This window comes from Triticum aestivum, chromosome 7D (genome assembly GCF_018294505.1).
Source record: "Triticum aestivum cultivar Chinese Spring chromosome 7D, IWGSC CS RefSeq v2.1, whole genome shotgun sequence".
Taxonomy (NCBI): domain Eukaryota; kingdom Viridiplantae; phylum Streptophyta; class Magnoliopsida; order Poales; family Poaceae; genus Triticum; species Triticum aestivum.
In genome coordinates, this window is record NC_057814.1 from 388,666,612 (window position 1) to 388,690,856 (window position 24,245).

Here is a 24,245-nt window from a genome sequence, read left to right on the forward strand (position 1 = left end):
AGGGATTCATCGCGTTTTACGATACGGAGCCGCCGCCAAGCCCTAAAACCTCTCGGGAGGGCTGATCTGGAGTCCGTTCGGGGCTCCGGAGAGGGGAATCCGTCGCCGTCGTCATCATCAACCATCCTCCATCACCAATTTCATGATGCTCACCGCCGTGCGTGAGTAATTCCATCGTAGGCTTGCTGGACGGTGATGGGTTGGATGAGATCTATCATGTAATCGAGTTAGTTTTGTTAGGGTTTGATCCCTAGTATCCACTATGTTCTGAGATTGATGTTGCTATGACTTTGCTATGCTTAATGCTTGTCACTAGGGCCCGAGTGCCATGATTTCAGATCTGAACCTATTATGTTTTCATGAATATATGTGAGTTCTTGATCCTATCTTGCAAGTCTATAGTCACCTACTATGTGTTATGATCCGGCAACCCCGAAGTGACAATAATCGGGACCACTCCCGGTGATGACCATAGTTTGAGGAGTTCATGTATTCACTATGTGTTAATGCTTTGGTCCGGTACTCTATTAAAAGGAGGCCTTAATATCCCTTAGTTTCCATTAGGACCCCGCTGCCACGGGAGGGTAGGACAAAAGATGTCATGCAAGTTCTTTTCCATAAGCACGTATGACTATATTCGGAATACATGCCTACATTACATTGATGAATTGGAGCTAGTTCTGTGTCACCCTATGTTATGACTGTTACATGATGAACCGCATCCGGCATAATTCTCCATCACCGATCCAATGCCTACGAGCTTTTCACATATTGTTCTTCGCTTATTTACTTTTCCGTTGCTACTGTTACAATCACTACAAAACCCAAAAATATTACTTTTGCTACCGTTACCGTTACTTCCATATTACTTTGCTACTAAATACTTTGCTGCAGATACTAAGTTATCCAGGTGTGGTTGAATTGACAACTCAACTGCTAATACTTGAGAATATTCTTTGGCTCCCCTTGTGTCGAATCAATAAATTTGGGTTGAATACTCTACCCTCGAAAACTGTTGCGATCCCCTATACTTGTGGGTTATCAAGACTATTTTCTGGCGCCGTTGCCGGGGAGCATAGCTCTATTCTTTGAGTCACTTGGGATTTATATCTGCTGGTCACTATGAAGAACTTGAAAGACGAGAAAACAAAAATTTATCCCTCAACTACGAGGGGAGGTAAGGAACTGCCATCTAGCTCTGCACTTGATTCACCTTCTGTTTTGAGTAAGCTTGCGACACCTAAACCTGCTTCTGCTATTCGTTCTGATATGTCGCATGTTATTGATGATGCCACTTCTGCTATGCATGATACTTATGATGAAACTACTTCTATGCTTGATACTACTGTGCCACTTGGTGAATTTCTTGATGAACAACTTGCTAGGGTTAGAGAGAATGAAATTATTGAAACTGATAACATTGATGAAAGTGATGATGAAGACTCTCCCCCTAATAAATATGAATCGCCTATTGTTCCTGAGGGTTATGTTTTGGAAAAAGAAGCTGCTATAGCTATTTTAGCTTGCAAAGATAGATATGAGCTCAAGAGGTTATTAGCTAAATGGAAGCAGCAATCTCTTAATGCTAGAATGAAACCTGACCCTGCTTTTGCTACTTCACCTATCTGTGTTACTGATAAGGATTATGAATCCTCTGTTGATCCTGATATAATTACTTTGGTTGAATCTGATCCTTTTCATGGCTATGAATCTGAAACTGTTGTGGCACATCTTACTAAATTAAATGATATAGCCACCCTGTTCACTAATGATGAGAAATCTCGCTACCTATATATCCTTAAAATATTTCCGTTCTCATTAAAGGGTGATGCTAAGATATGGTTTAATTCTCTTGATCCTGGTTGTGTGCGTAGTCCCCAGGATATGATTTATTACTTCTCTGCTAAATATTTCCCTGCTCATAAGAAACAAGCTGCTTTAAGGGAAATATATAATTTTGTGCAAATTGAAGAAGAGAGTCTCCCACAAGCTTGGGGGAGGCTTCTCCAATTACTTAATGCTTTGCCTGATCATCCTCTTAAGAAAAATGAAATACTTGATATCTTTTATAATGGACTAACCGATGCTTCCAGAGATTACCTGGATAGTTGTGCTGGTTCTGTTTTCAGGGAAAGAACACCGGATGAAGCTGAAATTCTATTGAATAATATGTTGACAAATGAAAATAATTGGACACTTCCTGAGCCAGCTCCTGAGCCAACTCCTGAGCCTATTCCTAAACCAACTCCGAAGAAAGAGGTGTTCTATTTCTCAGTCCCGAAGATATGCAAGAGGCAAAGAAATCTATGAAAGAAAAAGGTATTAAAGCTGAAGATGTTAAGAATTTACCTCCTATTGAAGAAATACATGGTCTTAATTTACCGCCTGTTGAAGAAACATATGATCTTAATCCTTCACCTATTGAAGAAACACATGGTCTTGATAACCCGACACAGGTAGTAAAGGTAAATTCTCTCTATAGATTTGATGAAGGTGATATTCCTCACTATAAGTCTGCTAGACAATGCTTAGAAGAGTTTGATAATTTTATTGTCAAACAAGAAAACTTCAATGCTTATTTTGGTAGACAATTGAAATACAATTCCGATACGCTTGAACACTTGAGTCATTACATGGCTAATGTTAAAGGTGAACTTAAACTCATTAGTAAACATGCTTCTATGGTTACCACTCAAGTAGAACAAGTACTTAAAGCTCAAAATGATTTGCTCAATGAATTGAATAGTAAGAATAATGATTTTGCTGTTAGAGTGGCTACTAGAACTGGTAAAATGACTCAGGAACCTTTGTATCCTGAAGGCCATCCTAAGAGAATTGAGCAAGATTCTCAGAGAAATAATATTGATGCACCTAGTCCTTCTAAAAAGAAGAAAAAGAAAAAGGATAGGACTTTGCATGTTTCTAGTGAACCTATTGCTGAAACACCTGAGAATCCAAATGATATTTCTATTTCTGATGCTGAAACACAATCTGGTAATGAACATGAACCTAATGAAAATGTTAATGATGATGTTCATGATGATGCTCAACCTAGTAATGATAATGATGTAGAAATTGAACCTGCTATTGATCTTGATAACCCACAATCAAAGAATCAACGTTATGATAAGAGAGACTTTGTTGCTAGGAAACATGGTAAAGAAAGAGAACCTTGGGTTCAGAAACCCATGCCTTTTCCTCCCAAACCATCCAAGAAAAAGGATGATGAGGATTTTGAGCGCTTTGCTGAAATGATTAGACCTATCTTTTTGCGTATGCGATTAACTGATATGCTCAAAATGAATCCTTATGCTAAGTATATGAAAGAAATTGTCACTAATAAAAGAAAGATACCGGAAGCTGAAATTTCCACCATGCTTGCTAATTATACTTTTAAGGGTGGAATACCTAAGAAACTTGGAGATCCAGGAGTACCAACTATACCATGCTCCATTAAAAGAAACTATGTTAAAACTGCTTTATGTGATCTTGGAGCCGGTGTTAGTGTTATGCCTCTCTCTTTATATCGTAGACTTGATTTGAATAAGTTGACACCTACTGAAATATCTTTGCAAATGGCTGATAAATCAACTGCTATACCTGTCGGTATTTGTGAGGATGTGCCTGTTGTGGTTGCAAACGTTACTATTTTAACGGACTTTGTTATTCTTGATATTCCCGAGGACGATAGTATGTCTATTATTCTTGGAAGACCTTTTTTGAATACTGCAGGGGCTGTTATTGATTGCAACAAAGGCAATGTCACTTTTCATGTTAATGGTAATGAGCATACGGTACACTTTCCGAGGAAACAACCCCAAGTCCACAGTATCAATTCTATTGGAAAAGTTCCATCGATTATTTTTGGAGGTTTTGAATTTCCTCTTCCTACTGTCAAAAAGAAATATGATATTCTTATTATTGGGGATGTGCATATCCCCGTTGAGGTAACATAGTGTCATTCGAAATTTCTCCGGTTCCATGTTATTCGGAATGAGTTTGTTAACAAGACTTGATCAACCTGGTTAGTGGATTCCTTTTGATGAGCATGAGATGGATGAAACTAGAAGGCACAACCTTCTGTACCCTCTTTCTACTTTCTGTTATTTAGTTGAAATAAAGTAAAAATAGTATTTTTCTGTCTGTTTTCTGATTTATCCGTGCAATATAAAAATACCCCGAAAATAAAAGTTCTCCAAATGCCCTGAAAATGGAATATGATTTTTTCTGGAATATTTGAGAATATCTGGCACTGAGAACACAGCAGGGGGAGCAAGCACCTGGCCACGAGGGTCCAGGGCGCGCCCCCCTGCCTCGTGGGCCCATGGTGGCTCCCCTCCACTTATTCCTGCACCCACACACTTCTTCTTCCTCCCAAAAAAATCACCATCCAGCTCAAGCACGAGTTCTAGCTCATTTTGGTGCGATTTTCGATCTCCTTGCTCAAAGCACCTCTCACAAAACTGCTTGGGGGAGATTGTTCCTTGGTATGTGACTCCTCCATTGGTTCAATTAGTTTTTGTTCTAGTGCTTTATTCATTGCAAATTTGTGCTGCCTAGGTGACCATGTTCTTGAGCTTGCATGTCAAATTTATATGGTTCCAAGTAGTTCTAATGCTTGATATAGGCTCTAGGCACTTGTAGGAGTAGTTGCTATCAATCTTGTTGAGCTTGGTTCACTTTTATTTTGAAGTTACTAAATTTTTTAGGAATTTTCAGAAAATAATGAAGAGATTTTTGAGGGGTTCATCGAGCCGAAGCTCGAAGGAAAAAAGCAAAGTGAAGAGGCACAGAGGCCCAAATATAATTTGCCTCGCACCGCGGAGGTCCGGCCGTGTGAATGGCCTTCCAATGATTTCTTGAGTGCAGCCGGGATTTATGATGATTTTTATGAATTGACTGAGAATGCAGGACTCACCGACTTCCTCCGCGACCAACGCAAACAGTATCTCTTACTCACCAATACTTTTGTGCAAAACTTCTACTATTATCCTAAGGAACCACCTCCTTCAGTAGAGTTTCATTTATATGATGTGGTTAAGAAGATGCCACTAGATGAATTTTGCAAGATTTGCAAAATACCTTTTGAGGGTAGTTTAGATGAACCACATCGTAAAGATATGGATGGGTTTATTGACACTATCACTGTGGGGGAAACCAGGAAGGTTTCCGATGCAAGAATCACTAGCATACATTTTCCTGTTTTACGCTACTTTGCCATATTTGCTAGTCGTTGCTTAATTGGTCACAGAAACTGTGGAAACCTTAGCGTTCCTGATATTATTATTTTGTTCCATGGTTTATTCTGTGATAATACAGTTAGTATGGGCGGTATTGTTGCCAAACGTTTAAGTTTGAACCATACAAAGGGTCCCATCTTTGGAGGTATTTACGCTTCACGCCTTGCTGCACATTATAACATACCTATTAGGCACTATGAAAAAGAAGAAAAATTGCTGCCCACTGTTTATTTAGATTATAAGAGTATGGTAGCACATGACTTTATTGTTAAGAATAGGGAAGGGGCACTTAAATACAAATTGTTCTTTGATAAACATCACCCTGAGACTATTACCTTGCCTGCTCCTTCCTTGTTTGATTTATCTGCAGGTCTGTATCTCGTTCCGCTGGCAGCCATTCACGCCTACCGGAACCCTACATCAGTCACGGAGCCGGAACCACAATTTGAACCTCCACGACAGTCTAACTACCAGTGGGATCCGGAGATGATTGCCAACCACTGGCAGTCAGAGTCTTCTTCATCTCAATACGACCCCGGCTACAACTATGGATATCCGCCAGGTCATCCGTGGCAATAAACCAACTTAGGCCAAAATCCTAAGCTTGGGGGAGTACGTACTTCCCACCGACATTACATTTATGTTCACACACTCATTGCTAGATGTCGGTGCTCATACTCTTTCACTGTAATATCCATGCTAGTTTATTTTCTTTTTCTTGCTTTCTTCTTGTGTGTTTAATAAACCTTAAGAAAAACCAAAAAAATTAGTGTAGCTTTTAGTTAGTTTACTTTTCTTGCTGTAGTAGTATTAATTAAAAAGAAAACCCAAAAAGATTTCCTGTTCTTCTTTTGCTTGTTGGGAGCTTTCCCGTGGAAATAGTTTTATTTCTTTTCTTTTCTTTGGGGGGTCGATAGGAGAATACCATAATTAAATTGTTGAAGTGGCTCTTATATGCATTATTGTTGATTTAACCAAGAGCCCATATTGCCTTGTCTTCTCCTGTTTATTGAATGCTCGCAGATTCCAGCTTAGTCCAATGCACGTGCACTCTTATTATTATTCACTTCATTCGGTCGTGCAAGTGAAAGGCCATTATGACGATATATGATGAACTGACTGAGATGAGAAAAGCTGGTATGAACTCGACCTCTCTTGTTTTTGTAAATATGATTAGTTCATCGTTCCTGATTCAGCCTATTATGAATAAACATGTTTGCAATGACAATTAGAGATCATAGTTGCTCATGCCATGCTTGATTACCTATGAGTTATAATGGTTTACCTTGTGTGCCAACATGCTATTAAAATGGTTGTGATGTGGTATAGTAGGGTGGTATCCTTTTTTGAATGATTTAAGTGACTCGACTTGGCACATGTTCACACATGTAGTTGAAACAAATCAACATAGCCTTCACGATATTTATGTTCATGATGGATTATATCCTACTCATGCTTGCACTCAATGTTTATTAATTTTAATGCATGTTCATGACTGTTGTCGCTCTCTAGTTGGTCGCTTCCCAGTCTTTTGCTAGCCTTCACTTGTACTAAGCGGGAATACTGCTTGTGCATCCAATCCCTTAAACCCCAAAGTTATTCCATATGAGTCCACTATACCTTCCTATATGCGGTATCTACCTGCCGTTCCAAGTAAATTTGTATGTGCCAAACTCTAAACCTTCAAATGAAATTCTGTTTTGTATGCTCGAATAGCTCATGTATCAACTAGGGTTGTCCGTATCTTCCATGCTAGGCGGGTTATTCTCAAGAGGAGTGGACTCCGCTCCTCACTCACGAGAAAATGGCTGGTCACCGGGATGCCCAGTCCCATGCTTTATGCAAACTAAATCAAAATAATTGCAAACAAAACTCCCCCTGGGACTGTTGCTAGTTGGAGGCACTCGTTGTTTCGAGCAAGCCATGGATTGATGCTTGTTGGTGGAGGGGGAGTATAAACTTTACCATTCTGTTTGGGAACCGCCTATAATGTGTGTAGCATGGAAGATATCGCCATCTCTTGGTTGTTATGTTGACAATGAAAGTATGCTGCTCAAAATATTATTTATCTCTATTTCAAAACCGAGCTCTGGCACCTCTACAAATCCCTGCTTCCCTCTGCGAAGGGCCTATCTATTTACTTTTATGTTGAGTCATCACCCTCTTGTTAAAAAGCACTAGCTGGAGAGCACTGCTGTCATTTGCATCCATTACTATTAATTTATATTGGGTATGACTATGACTGGACCTGTTTTACCATGAATTACAATGTCTAGTCAGTCCTTGATCTTTAAAGGTGCTCTGCATTTATGTTTTGCGGTCTCAGAAAGGGCTAGCGAGATACCATCTTATTATATCATATCATGATTGTTTTGAGAAAGTGTTGTCATCCGAGATTTATTATTATGGCTCGCTAGTTGATTATGCCATTGATATGAGTAAACATGAGACCTAAGAGTTATTGCGAATGTGGTTAGTCATAATCTTTGCTGAAAACTTGAATGCTGGCTTTACATATTTACAACAACAAGAGCAAACAGAGTTTGTAAAAGTTTTTCTTTATCACTTTCAGTTTATCAACTGAATTGCTTGAGGACAAGCAAAGGTTTAAGCTTGGGGGAGTTGATACGTCTCCGTCGTATCTACTTTTCCAAACACTTTTGCCCTTGTTTTGGACTCTAACTTGCATGATTTGAATGGAACTAACCCGGACTGACGCTGTTTTCAGCAGACTTTCCATGGTGTTATTTATGTGCAGAAACAAAAGTTCTCGGAATGACCTGAAACTCCACGGAACATCTTTTTGGAAAATATTAAAAATACTGGAAGAAAAATCCACGTCAGGGGGCCCACACCCTGTCCACGAGGGTGGGGGCGCGCCTGCCCCCTGGGCGCCCCCCTGCCTCGTGGGCCCCCTGACGCTCCACCGACCTCAACTCCAACTCCATATATTCACTTTCGGGGAGAAAAAAATCAGAGAGAAGGATTCATCGCGTTTTACGATACGGAGCCGCCGCCAAGCCCTAAAACCTCTCGGGAGGGCTGATCTGGAGTCCGTTCGGGGCTCCGGAGAGGGGGATTCGTCGCCGTCGTCATCATCAACCATCCTCCATCACCAATTTCATGATGCTCACCGCCGTGCGTGAGTAATTCCATCGTAGGCTTGCTGGACGTGATGGGTTGGATGAGATCTATCATGTAATCGAGTTAGTTTTGTTAGGGTTTGATCCCTAGTATCCACTATGTTCTGAGATTGATGTTGCTATGACTTTGCTATGCTTAATGCTTGTCACTAGGGCCCGAGTGCCATGATTTCAGATCTGAACCTATTATGTTTTCATGAATATATGTGAGTTCTTGATCCTATCTTGCAAGTCTATAGTCACCTACTATGTGTTATGATCCGGCAACCCCGAAGTGACAATAATCGGGACCACTCCCGGTGATGACCATAGTTTGAGGAGTTCATGTATTCACTATGTGTTAATGCTTTGGTCCGGTACTCTATTAAAAGGAGGCCTTAATATCCCTTAGTTTCCATTAGGACCCCGCTGCCACGGGAGGGTAGGACAAAAGATGCCATGCAAGTTCTTTCCATAAGCACGTATGACTATATTCGGAATACATGCCTACATTACATTGATGAATTGGAGCTAGTTCTGTGTCACCCTATGTTATGACTGTTACATGATGAACCGCATCCGGCATAATTCTCCATCACCGATCCAATGCCTACGAGCTTTTCACATATTGTTCTTCGCTTATTTACTTTTCCGTTGCTACTGTTACAATCACTACAAAACCCAAAAATATTACTTTTGCTACCGTTACCGTTACTTCCATATTACTTTGCTACTAAATACTTTGCTGCAGATACTAAGTTATCTAGGTGTGGTTGAATTGACAACTCAACTGCTAATACTTGAGAATATTCTTTGGCTCCCCTTGTGTCGAATCAATAAATTTGGGTTGAATACTCTACCCTCGAAAAATGTTGCGATCCCCTATACTTGTGGGTTATCACTCTTCTATCCACGACCTTCTCTAGAATTTTTCTCAATGATGTTGCTGGTGACCCAATCATGCATGGGTGTGGTCTACGACCGGGAGAGGGTCCTCCCCCCTACTTTTCATCCTCGCCATTGACCCGCTGCATTATATCCTCGCCAAGACTACCGATCAAGGCAAGCTCCATCCCCTCCTCGGTCGCCCCATCAGGGCATCCTTGTATGCTCATGGTGCGGCCATCTTTGTTGCGCCGCTCAAAGATGACATCAATTTCCTGGCCTCGACACTAAGCTCCTTTAGGTTTGGTCACCAACTACGGCAAAAGCCTTGTGGCGCCCATTCGTTGTGGCAACATCGACCTCGATAACATCCTATAGGACTTCCCAGTGGTCCGAACCTCTTTCCTCATGAGATATCTTGGTCTTCCTCTATCAGTTACGAGACTCAAGCGCATCCACTTTCAATATTTAGAGGAGAAGGTGGCAGGCAAACTTCCACCCTGGATGGCTATGCATGTGGCTGCACCAGGACGCATTGTTGTGGCTGCACCAAGACGCATTGTTCTAGTCAAAGTCGTCCTTACGACCATCTCCATTTATCACCTCACATCACTTGATTTCCCAGTTGAAGTAAGGAAGAAGATTGATAGCTTGAGACGTGCCTATCTTTGGGCAGGTTGTGATTAGATGACTGGTGACAAGGGTAAGGTTAATTGGGACCTCGTTTGCAAGCCCAAGATTTATGGTGCCCTGGGTGTGCTCAACCTCGAGAAGTTTACAACCGCTCTTCGACTGCGTTGGCTGAGGTTCGAGTGGGCTGACCCAATCAAGACTTTGGTTGGGATGGGAACGCCTTGTAATGGAAGTGACATAGATCTTTTTGTTGCAACCACGCGGGTGTTCATCGGATATGGTAAAAGGGCTAAATTCTAGGAATCTTCATAGTTGAATGGTCTTCAACCCCAAGATGCCACGCCTAAGATCTTTGAGGTATCAAAAAAGAAGGCATGATTGGTCAGCAAGGCTCGTAACAACAATGTTTGGATCCCTCGAATTGACACCCAAGGCACGGTCCCTCCTTCCCCCTCCCCCCGCGTCGCTCCCGCGAGGCGACCGGGGGGCAACCCTAAATCCCGCCGGTCTCCGCCCCCTCTCCCCTCCCCCTCCCTCGCCGCCGCCCGTGGGCGCGGCTGGGCAAAGCCCAGCCGTCGCCGGCGGCGGCGGGGCCTCCTCGCCCTCCTGCTCGGGCGGTGCTGGCACGGGCCGGCGCCTCGGGTCGGAGCGTGGAGCTGTGCCGGGCGACACGGCGGTGCAGCGGGCAGAGGCGGAGCTCCGGTGCCTTTGCTCCCCCTCGGCGGGCGGCCAGGTGTTGGTGCGTGCGCGGCTCTCCGAGATCGGCGACGGCGCGGCCAGATCTGACGGGCGCGGCTGGATCTGGGGCCGGGCGACGCAGGCCGAGGGCGGCACGGGCTGCAGCGTCGCAGCAGCGGCAGGTCGGTGGGCGGGCTCGCCGGCTCCAGGTGCTCCGGTGGTTGGGCGGCGGCGGGTAGCGCGGATGGGCTCCCCGGTGAGCTTTCTTGGTGGTCGGCAGCGGACCTTGGGGTTTTCCTTGCCGGCGGACGGGTGTGTGTTGGTGGCCTCGCGTGGAGCTGCGTTGGCTGCCGAGGTGGGGCGACACAGGGGGTGTCCGGTGGGGAGGTAGGCTGGAGGAATGGGAGGCGCCGACGAGAGTTCGGGCCACCCGTCACCGGCATGGGGTGTGCCGGTCCGGATGCGTCCGCTCCCCCTCCTCCCCCTTTCCCCGGCCGAGTGCGAGCCGATGTAGCTCCAGCGTTGTTCGAGGCGGGACGTATGCTGCGGTTTGGCGGTCGGGTGCGTCCTTTGGGCCAAAGCCGGTGACTTTGGCTGGTCTTGGGGGTGTCTGGATGCAGGGCGGTGGCCTTGGCGGTGGGAGACGCGACGTTCGTGGGCGGAGCTCGCGTCTCAGGTGCGGGTGTGCAGCCATGGCCACGCGGGTGGTTTGGTTGTGGGTGGTTGGCGGAGGTAGGGTGCGTTGGAGGGGTGTGAGCGCCGGGGTACACCACTTGCTCATGGGCCGACGGTGGCGACGTCCGGGGACGCCGTATCCTTCATGAAGGCTCCGTCGCGGTGTTCCCACTCCTTCGTGATGCTTCAGGTGAAAACTTGATCTTCCTGATCGGACGGTGGCGGCTACCCATAGTCGTGCCCTTCTGGAGGCACCGTCCTGGAGTCCCTGCTCCGTCGTTATCCGCCTCGCCTCTCCTCGGAAGATTGCGTTGGAGGTCTCCGTTGGCTCCAAGCGATTCATGTTGTTTGGTAGTCGTTGGGGTGGCGTGGCGGTGCTTGGCACCTTTGTATTTGCCTTGGGTGTGTGTCGTGTGCGGTGGTGGCGTGTGTTTGTATCAGTGTGTTTGTATGGTCGGTGTTTTATATATAAAACGGGGTGAAAGCCTTTTTCGGTAATTGACACCCAACAGGGCCTCACCTTGACTTATTCACCCAACAGGGCCTCACCTTGACTTATTCAGGAGTTTGCAACCCTTTGGAAGATGCTTGCTGGTCCTACCCTCAGCCAAGATAGGAAAGACATAATATCTTGCAAATTCACATCTAGTGGCGAACATACAACTTCGGTGTAAATGGTGCAGATTGCTAGGCTCGCCTTTGGACGGACGGCTGCTATGATTTGGAAGATGTGAGCTCCGCCAAAATGTAATTTTTTTTGCTTGGCTAATCCTCCAAAGTAGTGTGTGGGCGGCCGATCGGTTCCATCGGCGGGGATGGCCAAACTATGATCTATGCCTTCTCTGCAAGCAAGTGCAAGAATCTGCTGCCCGCCTCCTATTCTGATGTAGAATCACTACCCGAATTTGGAATGAGATCTCCACTTGGCTTGGCAATCACGACTACTCGCCAATGACTTGGCGACATGTAGATTTTGTTCAAGCTTGGTGGCTAAAGGCGGTGAATGGTGGAGGTCACAATAGAAAGGCCATCGGTCATGTGATGACGACTGTCTTTTGGGAAATTTGGAAGGAGCGCAACACAAGAATTTTTCGCAACACCGTTGGCTCGATCTCTATTATCGTCATGAAAATCAAAGAGGAGCTCCATCTTTGAGCGTTGGCGGGAGCCAAGCACTTGAGTATTATTATGTCGCAAGAGTAGGACTTTTCTTTTTACCACTACGCCGGCTTATGTCTAAACCTTCTCCTTAATCAATGAATGAAAATGGCAAGTCTTCTGCCTTGTTTCAAAAGAAAAATAGGTGAACCTGCCGGACACAGCCGCCAGTTGGAGGACAAGGAATTCATCCAGACTGCATTCCCAAGCTTCCACACTTGAGAAGGAGTGCACTCTGGGAGGAAATTTTCATGAACTGAAGATAAACATCCCTGAAGAAATCGACACCCGAATTAGTTCAGTTAATGGACAGCCAAAATCTACAGATACCGCATCGTTTATGAGCATCTGGTGGCACACGAGAAAGGGAGTGGTCGGCCGTTATTTGGCGCGCTCAACGTCGTCAGTTTCTTCGACTCTGTAGTTGTCACCTGCTTTTGTTGATCGCCGTCGGTGTCGCTCGCTGGAGTATAAACGAAGCCTGTAACCCAAATGGGGGCTATCTACTCCCTCCGTCCCATAATATAAGATGTTATTACATCCAATTTATATAAGAACCCTAGCTGCCGCCACCAATTGGCTGGGCCTAGCTCATCCCCTTCTCTGTTTTCTTTCTAATTTTCTGAAATTCTCACCTATTTTCTGAAATACATCGATTGTTGGGGGAATTTCGTAGTACAGGTTGTGACTTGTGACACTAGATGAGATGGAGAAGAATGGCTCACTATACTATGTAAATTGTGTGAAGCGTCCCACCCTCCGAAGAGGGCCGCAGCCCGCATGGGCTTATATTGATAGGATGGGGCTTATCCCATAGCTGCATACAGTGGGGTTTCAGTTGTAACTGGGGAGAAGATTTACAGGAGGAGATAGAGGAGAATTACAACAGAGAATAAACCTCTAACTACTCCCTAACAACTACTATATCATATGTGTTCAGTTGGAGATCTTCTAGATGTCCTTGACGTGCAGCCTTCATACTTCAACAGATGCTAGATAAATCGCAAGCTAGAACACATGTCAAATACAGTATCTAAAATGATTCACTATATTACTTTGGGTAATGGTGCATCACAGTATGTTGCTTTAACTCTACATAGACCTACAGACCCAAAATGAAGTGGGACAGTGTGGTCCGTATATAACAAAAGCAAATTAGGTGTATTCGAGAACATGCTGTAAATTATCTACTCCAAATGAGTATCCAATATTATTCAAGAATCACTACGAATGCATCGCGATCAATTCATCATCTTTGCATTTCCTGATGTCAATGTCCATGGTGATTTCAGATGAAGAAGGTACGATGTCACAGCAGTGTCGTCTTAAAGCCTGAAAAGTAAAACCATGTTATAATTTATTTTCAGCTAAAAATGCAGTTTAAGCCACCATTCCCAACAACACTAATCCTAGTCATACCTTCCCAGGAACCAGATGCAGTAGCTCTGATCTCACTTTTATTTGTTGCATATTCCTCAACTGAATCAAGTTTGGCAAGCATTTCTGGGGCAGCTGCCTACTGTAATTGCTTTCCGTCTTGCCTTTGCCGGAAGAAATACTTTTTAGGAAGAAAAGAGCAGCTCGTTTGCACTCGTCCCTTGGATAATGCTTGGTGCTAAACATAAAAACATCCGTAACATTGCGACCTCTTCTCCATGGCACAAAGGTTTTTTGCACAGCAAGGATGTCAGGAAGCAGTACATTGCCTTTGAAAACCTGGACAGAATAGCCCCATGCTACTGAAGCAGTAAGTGATCTTGAATGGTCATAGCACACTGTTTGTTGAAGGATCCTCGCTGGGTCAGCATTAGCTGCTCGGAACAAATGCTCAACCGCCTTTGCACGATCCATACCAGGGTAAAGAGGATAGACATGATCAAGGTGGTGAAGTGACACTAAAGGAGCAAGAGGATGTGCTCTTAGAAATCCAGATATATCCCCATGAAGGTCGATCTGGAGATAATAAAATGCAACAGCCCACATAAGTTCAGAATCATGCCTTTTCTGTGTGCACAATTTCAAGTAAAACCACAGGCTAGTTTCATGTTCAAAGATTGAATAAAGAGTTTTTTTTTTTGAAAAACAGCAGCCATGCTCTAGGTTTCATTGGTGCAAACTACAGATAAAGGAGGCCTCTATTGGGCATAAAGGAAGCCCCTACATAACATTGGTCCTCCGAATTGTTAAAAAAGCAAATCAATGGAGCAGAAAGAGATGGATACTTCAACCATGTCCAGGTCACTGTTCTGCTGCTGCTCACACTGACGTTTATTTCGGCAAAATTGCTTTTCCAATGCATCAAGACTGCAATGCCCGAAGCTTTAGGATATCTGACAGGGACATATTCCAGTATGCCACAATGGTCGCCTAGTACTCCAAATGTGGACCAGAACGCCCCTCTCAAGTGCCATCACGTCAAAATCTGTAGAGGTACCAGCAAGGATCACTAAATCCAGTGACACAGATTTTGAACGGATTCAGCACTAGGAGAGTGCAGCAGTTAGCCAGTAACCATCACCCTGGTGGTGTAGCTGTGGTTGTACATTTTCTTTAGAAGCATTCTACAGGATTGGTGTCGTGTGGTTCGGCGTATCTTGAGGGCATGGTAGAGGATAAGCTTTTAACCTATGCTCTGAAATAATGTATAACAGAATTCATTCAGACAAAAATTGTAGTACTTGAGAGTTTAATTCAAACCTTTCAGTCTCTCACCAATAGTTCCCCTCGGAGTATTATTCAAAGTTTGACACTAGAGACAAGTTTCCCTCTCAACAACAATCCTAGGATGAATCAAGAAAGACTGAACAGCAACATGACAATCCTGGGCAGACTTCAATTATCTAGAACAATCATTGTCGTGATTGCGATTATGAGGCATAAATAAAACATAATCAAGGACCAGGAGTACCAAAGAGTGCTTTATCAATTTCCCCATAACTATGAACTAGCATCCAATAGAAACACACAGTTGATTTCCCAGCAATCTCTGTAGAAACATTCCACAAGGAAATAGCAGTAGCACATGCAGAGGCAAAGAGAAATTCGGAGTAGAAGGGGAAAAAGAGAGGCGGCGGTGCACCTGACCTGGTGGAATCCTGGCTCGTGGGTGAGCTCGACGCCGAGCTCGGCGAGGCAGGCGTAGATCCTGGAGTCGCTGCCGTAGAGGTGGGGGTACCTGATGATGCAGGAGTCAAGCACGCGGGCCAGGCGCGCTGCGAGGGGCCAGCTGATGGCGATGCCGCCGCCGCCATAGGCCATGTTGAAGCCGTGCCAGACGTTCTGCGCGGCGGACTCGGAAGGCGCGCCGAGGTACCATGGCTCGTGCCAGTCGTACTTAGAGAGGGTGTGGAGGAGGTTGGGGAGGACGAAGGCGGTGTCATCGTCGGCGAGCACGAGCCACCTCGGCGGCGGCGACTGGTGCTGCTGCTGCTGGCGGAGCTCGAGGAGGAGCTCCTTGGCGATACGCGCGACGCGGACCGCGGAGGGGAGGCCCTTCCGGTAGGAGTAGGGGAAGCGGGAGGCGTCGCGGGAGACGCGGAGGTGGAGGTTCGCCGGGACGGAGGCAGCGCGGGGCGGCGCGTCGAGGAAGAGGAAGGCGCGCGCGGGCGGGTGGAGCCAGAGGCGGAGGAGAGGGAGGCGCAGCGGCAGCGTGCGGCGGGAGGAGGCCACCCCGAACACCACGTGCGAGAGCGTCGTCGGCGAGGGCGACGAGGAGGAGGAGGGGTCGGCCTTGGGCTTAGGCTGGGCGGCGGCGGCGGTGGTCCGGAGGGGCGTGGGGAGGATGAGGGGGGCAGGAGGGGCCGGGTGGTGGCGCGGCGGGAGGTGCAGCGTGAGGAGGAGGATGAGCGACAAGAGCGGCAAGGCGAGCAGGAGCGTCCGGAGGGGCACGAGCGGGAGCCCGTGCGCGTGCGACGGCGTTGCCATGGACGCCGGCCCGGCCGCGAAGTGGGAAAGTGGAGGTCGAGGTGCAGCAACCGGAAAGAAGAAAGGAACCCAAACCGCCGTGCCCAACGAGTGGAATCCAGTTCGAATCAGTTTTCTAGAGGCCAGAGCCCAGAGGCACGGATCACTCACAAATTTCCTTTTTCTTCTCCTTCACTGTTTTGACAGCCAGAGGGAAAATATTAAAACGGTGTAGATAAAGGACAGGAATTTTCCTGCTAATGCATGATTTTTTTTTACACTATATTAGCAGGCCATAATTTTTTTGAACTGGCGAATCGTGTAATAGGTACGCCAAGAAAAATAAGAATCAATAAATATCTTCCTCTAACTAGTAAGAAGCCTGTGCATTACAACGGGACATACATACGGGATGGGACTTGCCTGCTCCTCAATACGCTCTGTGCTCCCCGACCGCTCATTTCTAATCCAACAGGCCAAAATAGTTTTCCTCCCTGGTCGGTCAACTCTCTCTCTCTCTCTCTCTCTCTCTCTCTCTCTCTCTCTCTCTCTCTCTCTCTCTCCGTTGCTGACTTCTCCTCCCGCTACCGAACCCCCAGCCTCAAGGTGGCAGGCCCTACTGCCGCCGCACCATGTGAATTGAATTGATCGGGGGTCGACGCATAGCTCTGAAGTTGCGGAGACCGCAAAGATGTGCTCGTCATTTCGCGGTTGTTGCGACCCAAGATTGCCAGTCGACGAGAACGACATCATGCTCTTGCTTAGGTAGCTCTTGAAATCCTTGCGGCGGGGCGGAGCAGTGAGCCGACAGAGGACTTCACGAGGGACAATGAGGCAACGTTCCTAGGGGCGGACCACTGGTGATGTTGGGCATTGAGGCCAACTCCAACGCCACGATGCAAATGGATGCGGAATTGCTTCGCTTTATGTCCATTTGGGTCGGTTGTAGGGGCGAAGTCCGCGCAAATTTGGCCATGCACCCAACCGGCCGACCCATTTGGTTTGCCTGGCTGAATTTTTTCTAACAAACAAACATATTTGCATACTAGCTAGAATTCATGCCAGCATTCAGACATGCCAGCATACAAAATAATCTCCATCACCAGCCATAGTTTAAATTCATGTCGGCACACATGTCGGCATACAAAAAGAACCGCATCATGGCCATAGTTCATGCATCTTGGCCAAACATAAGATGATCACGCTAGCTTGAGCATCTCCTTTTGCTTCTTCTCGAACCAAGCCATTTGGGGCGGGGGGGGGGGGGGGGGGGGGGGGGGAGGGGGCATCTTGCTCATGTCCACCGCCATGATCTCCGATTGTTTCAAGATTAGCTTGAGCTTTATCTCGTTTCCTCTTGTCTGGGCATTGGTCTCATTGATCTTGAGCTTTTCTTTTGTATGTCAAAGAAGGTCTTCATTTGCTCCTCTTTCTCTTGGTGCTTCCTCTCATCCCTCTTCTCAATTGTCACCTCCTTTTGGGTCATGAAACCCTTCAAAGTTTCTTGCAAGGCGATTGTCGAAGCATCACGCTTTTCGTCCACCTTGGAATTGGTCTTCCTCTCGGCCGCATCCCACCTTCGCTTCGTTCGGCCACCGATGAAGGCCCCCCACCTTTATTTTAGGCAGCATGTTGCTCCTTAAACTTTTCGCAGTCACAAATCATCGTCCAACAATGGGTCAAAGTGAATGGCTTGTTCCCATGTTGGGCCTTGAAGATTTCTGAAGTTTGAAAGCCTGCAAATGAAGATGAAAACAAGAAGATACATTCATATGCATAGGAGAACGACAAATTCTCATATGAACAAGGGTAGAAACTGTACACCATGTCTTTTGATGCCAAGGCCACTCACGGGCCGACCGGTGATATTGTCAAGGGAGGCACAAAACTTGTTACACTCTAATTGGATGAAGGCCGGCCTCTTTTGGATTGAAATGTCAATACGGTCACTTTACCGAAAAAGGCTTTCGCCCCGCTTTATATTATAAAGCCAACCGCACAACAAGCATCCAACAAGGTCCAACACACACACACGCACACACATTGTAACACCCCGGATGTAACTTTCCATATTTGTAACCCCAACTCTTGCCATTTTCGGCTATGTGTTATGATATTCCCTTCGTGGTCGGGTTTTGTCTTTCGTTTTGCATTTTGTTCATGTCATGCATCTCATATCATGTCATCATGTGCTTTGCATTTGCATACATGTTCGTCTCTTGCATCCGAGCATTTTCCCCGTTGTCCGTTTTGCAATCCGGCACTCCCACCTCCTCCGGCGCACCCCTCTTGTTTTCTTTTCGTGAGCGGGTGTTGAACGCTCTCGGAATGGATCGAGGCTTGCCAAGTGGCCTTGGTATACCACCGGTAGACCACCGGTCAAGTTTCGTTCCATTTGAAGGTCGTTTGGTACTCCAACGGTTAACCGGGCATCCGCAAAGTCCGTTTATGTGTTGCAGCAAAACCCCTCTCTAAACAGCCCAAAACCCCTCTAAGTCATCTGCATGATCTAGGTCGTTCGATCACGATCGTGTGGGCAAAAACCGCACTCCATTTGGAGTCCCCTAGCTCCCTCTAGCTATATATATGCATCCCTCCCGAAATACGTTCGCAGTCCAAACCCTAACCCGCTCCTCCGCGCCGCCGGACACGTCCGCCGCCGGCCGGACATTTCTCCACCGACGCCCGCAGCCAACGGGACGCCGCCACGTGGCGCCCCGCGCCCACATCGCCGCCGGCCCGCAGGGGCCCGTGCGAGGCCCCCCGAGCCCGCTCCTCCAGCCCCGCGCCCCTTCTTCCTCCCGCGGCTGCTCACACCGGCCGGCCCCGCCGCCATCGCCACCGCCGCTCCCGCTGTTCGCCGCCACCGGTCGCCGTGCGCCGCCGCCTCCTGTCGCCTCTCCGCCTCCGCCGGATCTCGCCGGCGCCACGCCCCTCCACCGCGCGCCCGAGCTCCTCTCCTCCTCTCCTCCGGCCGCCGCGCCGCCGTCTCCATCACGCCGGCAGCAGCTCCAGCCCCGATCGGATCTGAGAAGCCCTCGGGTTGACTTTCCCTCTTCCCCCGATTCTCCAAGTCTTTTATTCTTACAGTACATGCCCATGTTCATCGCATCATAACTTTCTGCATATAGCTCCGTTTCATGCGTGTAATATATCAAAATGTTCGTCTCGTGATGCTCTACATTTTGTTCCATTGCACCATGTTCACTTGAGTCCATCTTGATGCCCAAATCTCTGGTGCAAGAGTGCTACTTGCTGTTATCTGCTGTTACTTAGCAGAACTTGGAGATTTGTTATTTTTGTTGCATTTAATCTGTGCATCTTATGGGCATGAGCTCTATATGTGTTTTGTTGTATGCCATGCTATCTTTCCAGTGGTATATGCCATGTATTTTTGTGATCTCTGTGGTGACTAGCACAAGCATGCAAACTAGGCTCCGTAATGTTTCTGATTTCAAAGACTTGGTATTTTCTCCAAGTCTGTGGCTGCTGTTATTTTGTTGCTATGTATCCATGTGGCTACAGCGAGATCCATGCTTATTTTGGTGATGTTCAGTAAGGATGTTTTGTAGATATTGTTTTAATTGATCCATTCATGCCCTTTTTGCAATTATGTAGTGCCATAGTATGACTCAATCTTGCTCTACTTTTGCTATAAAATATTTCTGGCAGATTGTTTACGTGTTATTCAATTTTGCCAAGCTTATTTTAGTTGATCCATACATGCTATGTATTTTCTCTTGCCAGGGATAGCTTCATAAACTTGCCATCTTGCTGTATGTATGCTTTTTTTGTCATGCATTGCTTTGTGGTGAGTGCATCAATCTCACCAAGATGCCTTCATAATGTCTGTTTCTGCCATGCTCTGTTTTCTGCTAAGTCTGATACCTGTTAACGGAACTTGCTATGTTTACATGGTTGCCATCATATCTTCTGGTCCTTTTCGGCTTAGGGTCAGTAAGGAACTTTTGTCATATGCATTTAGTAGAATACTGCAATGCCTTGTTTTTCCATGTTAAGTTCCTGTAGCATGTTCATTTTGTGCTCTGAACATTGCTACCTGATGCTGTTTCTGCCATGTCCAGTAATTTCTCTAAGTCTGTGAACCTGTTATCTTTTGCACTTTTGCCATGCCTGTTTGAACCTGCTGTGGTGTGAACTAGCCGTAGCTCAGTGTTCATCTTTTGTCAAGAATCTCCTGTATATTACTGCCATATGCTTTGTTGCTACGTTGGAGTGCTTTAGCATTGTTACTTGTTGCATTCGAAGTGCTATCATGCTGTTAATTGGAGATTCGTGTCATTCTTGTTTTGCTTGCCATTTGCAAACCGTGCATCCGTTTCCGGTGATCTTTATATCGATTTCGACCGAAATCATCTCATCTTTCCAGTGGCATGCTTGGTTTGCCAAGTTACTGCCTTATTCATCATTTTCCTTCCGGAGCACGCATATGCATCGCATATCATATCTTGCATATCATTCATGTATTGCATCATGTTGCTTGTGCATTTCCCGTGATTGATTGTGGTTCCATTTGCTTGTGTTCTTGTCTTGGGTAGAGCCGGGAGACGAGTTCGTGAACGAGGAACCTGTTGAGTACGCTTACGAGGATCAAGCTTTCGACAACTCTGAGAACCTTGCAGGCAAGATGACCACCCCTCGAAATCACTTCTATCTTTGCTTTGCTAGTTGTTCGTTCTATTGCCATGCTGCGCTACCTACCACTTGCTATATCATGCCTCCCATATTGCCATGTCAGCCTCTAACCATCCTTTCCTAGCAAACCGTTGTTTGGCTAAGTTACCGCTTTTGCTCAGCCCTTCTTATAGCGTTGCTAGTTGCAGGTGAAGTTGAAGTTTGTTCCATGTTGGAACATGGATATTTTGGAATATCACAATATCTCTTATTATATTAATGCATCTATATATTTGGTAAAGGGTGGAAGGCTCGGCCTTATGCCTATTGTTTTGTTCCACTCTTGCCGCCCTAGTTTCTGTCATACCGGTATTATGTTCCTTGAGTTTGCGTTCCTTACGCGGTTGGGTGATTTATGGGACCCCCTTGACAGTTCGCCTTGAATAAAACTCCTCCAGCAAGGCCCAACCTTGGTTTTACTATTTGCCACCTAAGCCTTTTCCCCCGGGTTTCGCGAGCCCGAGGGTCATCTTTATTTTAAAACCCCGGACCAGTGCTCCTTCGAGTGCTGGCCCAAACTGGGCGATGTCCGGCGCCCCCTGGGCAACCAGGGTCTATGCCAACCCGACGTCTTGCCCATCCGGTGTGCCCTGAGAACGAGATATGTGCAGCTCCTATCGGGATTTGTCGGCACATTCGGGTGGCTTTGCTGGTCTTGTTTTACCATTGTTGAAATGTCTTGTAAACCGGGATTCCGAGACTGATCGGGTTTTTCCGGGAGAAGGTTTATCCTTCGTTGACCGTGAGAGCTTATGATGGGCTAAGTTGGGACACCCCTGCAGGGTAACATCTTTCGAAAGCCGTGCCCGCGGTTATGAGGCAGATGGGAATTTGTTAATGTCCGGTTGTAGAGAACTTGTCACTTGACTTAATTAAAATACATCAACCGCGTGTGTAGCCGTGATGGTCTCTTCTTCGCGGGGTCCGGGAAGTGAACACGGTTTGAGTTATGAATGACGTAAGTAGGAGTTCAGGATCACTACTTGGTCATTACTAGATGACGACCGTTCCGTTGCTTCTCTTCTCGCTCTTTGTTGCGTATGTTAGCCACTATATATGCTTAGTGCCTGCTGCAGCTCCACCTCATTACACCATCCTTTCCTATAAGCTTAAATAGTCTTGATCTCGCGGGTGTGAGATTGCTGAGTCCTCGTGACTCACAGATTCTACCAAAACAGTTGCAGGTGCCGAAGATGCCAGTGCAGATGACGCAATCGACCTCAAGTGGGAGTTCGACGAGGAACGTGGTCGTTACTATGTGTCTTTTCCTGATGATCAGTAGTGGAGCCCAGTTGGGACGATCGGGGATCTAGCATTTGGGGTTATCTTATTTTCATTTGGATCTTGACCGTAGTCGGTCTATGTGTGTATTTTGGATGATGTATGGATTATATTTATGTATTGTGTAAAGTGGCGATTGTAAGCCAACTCTCGTTATCCCATTCTTGTTCATTACATGGGATTGTGTGAAGATGACCCTTCTTGCGACAAAACCACAATGCGGTTATGCTTCTAAGTCGTGCCTCGACACGTGGGAGATATAGCCGCATCGTGGGCGTTACACACATACGGAGGTCCACAGGGACAAATAGTACACGAAAGGGTCAATGCTGAGGGCACAGCACAACAAGCCCTAAACCCAAAACACACACGCCACAAACCACATAACCGCCAGGCGGTCTAGTCAGGCTCAGGTGGAGGAGGCGGCAGCGGGGGAGCCACGCGGAGCGCCATCGAGCGAAGATCGGAGAGGAGGGCGGTGATGACGTCTCGGTCCTGGGGGCGGCTAAGCGGCCGCCAAAGCTGCAGGTAACCACACAATTTGAAGATTGCGTCAGTCGCACGACGGAGGGGCACCTTCTGAATAACAAGCTTATTTCGAATGTTCCAAAGCGTCCAGGCGAGAACCCCAACGCATAGCCATCTAATATGACGGTAGCGAGCAGGGCAGGCGTTAAGCTTGGCAAGCAGGTCGGGAAAGTTGGTATTACACCACTGTCCGCCAACCGTTTCGCGGAAGTAGGCCCAAAGGAACTGGGCAGAGTGGCACGAGAAAAAGATGTGGTTAGCATCCTCAATCGTGCCACAAATGGGGCACATCCCATCACCCGGGCCATTACGCTTGAGGACTTCAACCCCAGAGGGGAGGCGTCCACGGATCCATTGCCACAGGAAGATCCTGATCTTCAGCGGGAGACGGATGTCCCAGATCAGGCTAAAAGGTTCCGGGGTCGTCGAGGGAGCAATGGCGCCGTACAGGGACTTCGTGGAGAAACGTCCAGAGGGCTCGAGGCGCCAGGACAGAACATCCCGGTCCTCCGCCACGTCCATCGGCATAAGAGCGATGTCTTGGAGGAGGGAGTCCCAGGCGGCCACCTCGAGGGGGCCAAAGGGGCGCCGGAAGGCGAGACGCCCTAAGCTTTGCAAATTTGTAGGGATCAAACTTGCGACGTTCATGGAAGTATGCATGTACCCTCTTCCAAAATGTTGTTCCTTTTTGCTAGGCGCCGGTTTTGGAATCTTGTCCAATTTTCATCCAAGCTTTGCAAATTAACTTGTCATCATTCTTCGTGTATGCTCCCGTCCTCACGCTTTGCCGCCTTTTTTGTGCATTGGCTTGATGCGATAGCTCATCATGAAACAATGGCTCATCGTCGATGTCGACACCGTCATGGTCTTGACTTTCTTGGCCTTGGGTGTCTTGGCCGAGGTGGTCGTGGGGGTCTTGGCCTTGGGTGCCTTGGTCGCGGTCGTCTTGGCTTTGAGTCTCCTCGGGATCGTACCCTAGGCCACCCTCATTGATAATCTCCTCCATGAATGCCAGGTCGTCCATCGTCGAGGTCTACATATCAACAAACAACTTGCGGGCATTGGGTAAGTTGCCTGTGAGGATGGCCCGTGGGCGCTTCCTTTGCGTCCCGGTGGACTTGCCGGCAACGAGGTTGGCATTGAGATCAAGGGGGGACACCACCAAGACGATTGGCACGAAGTCTCCCGTTTCTCGCGAGCCATCCCCAGGCTACTTGGAGAAGCGAGACGATGTCGGGTCATGTCCGGAACAGTACCCATACATCGGCGGCGGTGTTGGCGTGTGTGGCGACTCCGGAAGCTTGGGCAGACGGGCCGCCGACAAGCCCGTGCTGGCCGTCATGGTGGTGGCGGCAAGAAGGGTCGCCTCTTGGTACCGTAGAATGAGGAAGGCCTGTTGTGCGGCCTTGGCGACAAGGGCATTGCTCTCCGTAGCGGCGGCCTGGCC

General features: G+C 47.1%; 1 protein-coding gene across 1 annotated transcript; it reads right to left on the reverse strand.

Annotated features, from left to right (window-relative positions):
* Positions 1-13,129: 13,129 nt before the first annotated feature.
* LOC123168275 (uncharacterized) lies at positions 13,130-16,417 on the reverse strand. The gene is made up of 3 exons (XM_044586147.1): positions 15,476-16,417; positions 13,811-14,344; positions 13,130-13,723 (listed from the first exon to the last, which is right to left on the reverse strand). Exons 1-3 carry the CDS (start codon positions 16,313-16,315, stop codon positions 13,616-13,618), a joined length of 1,482 nt encoding a protein of 493 aa, XP_044442082.1. The 5' UTR covers positions 16,316-16,417; the 3' UTR covers positions 13,130-13,615.
* Between the last annotated feature and the right edge of the window lie 7,828 nt (positions 16,418-24,245).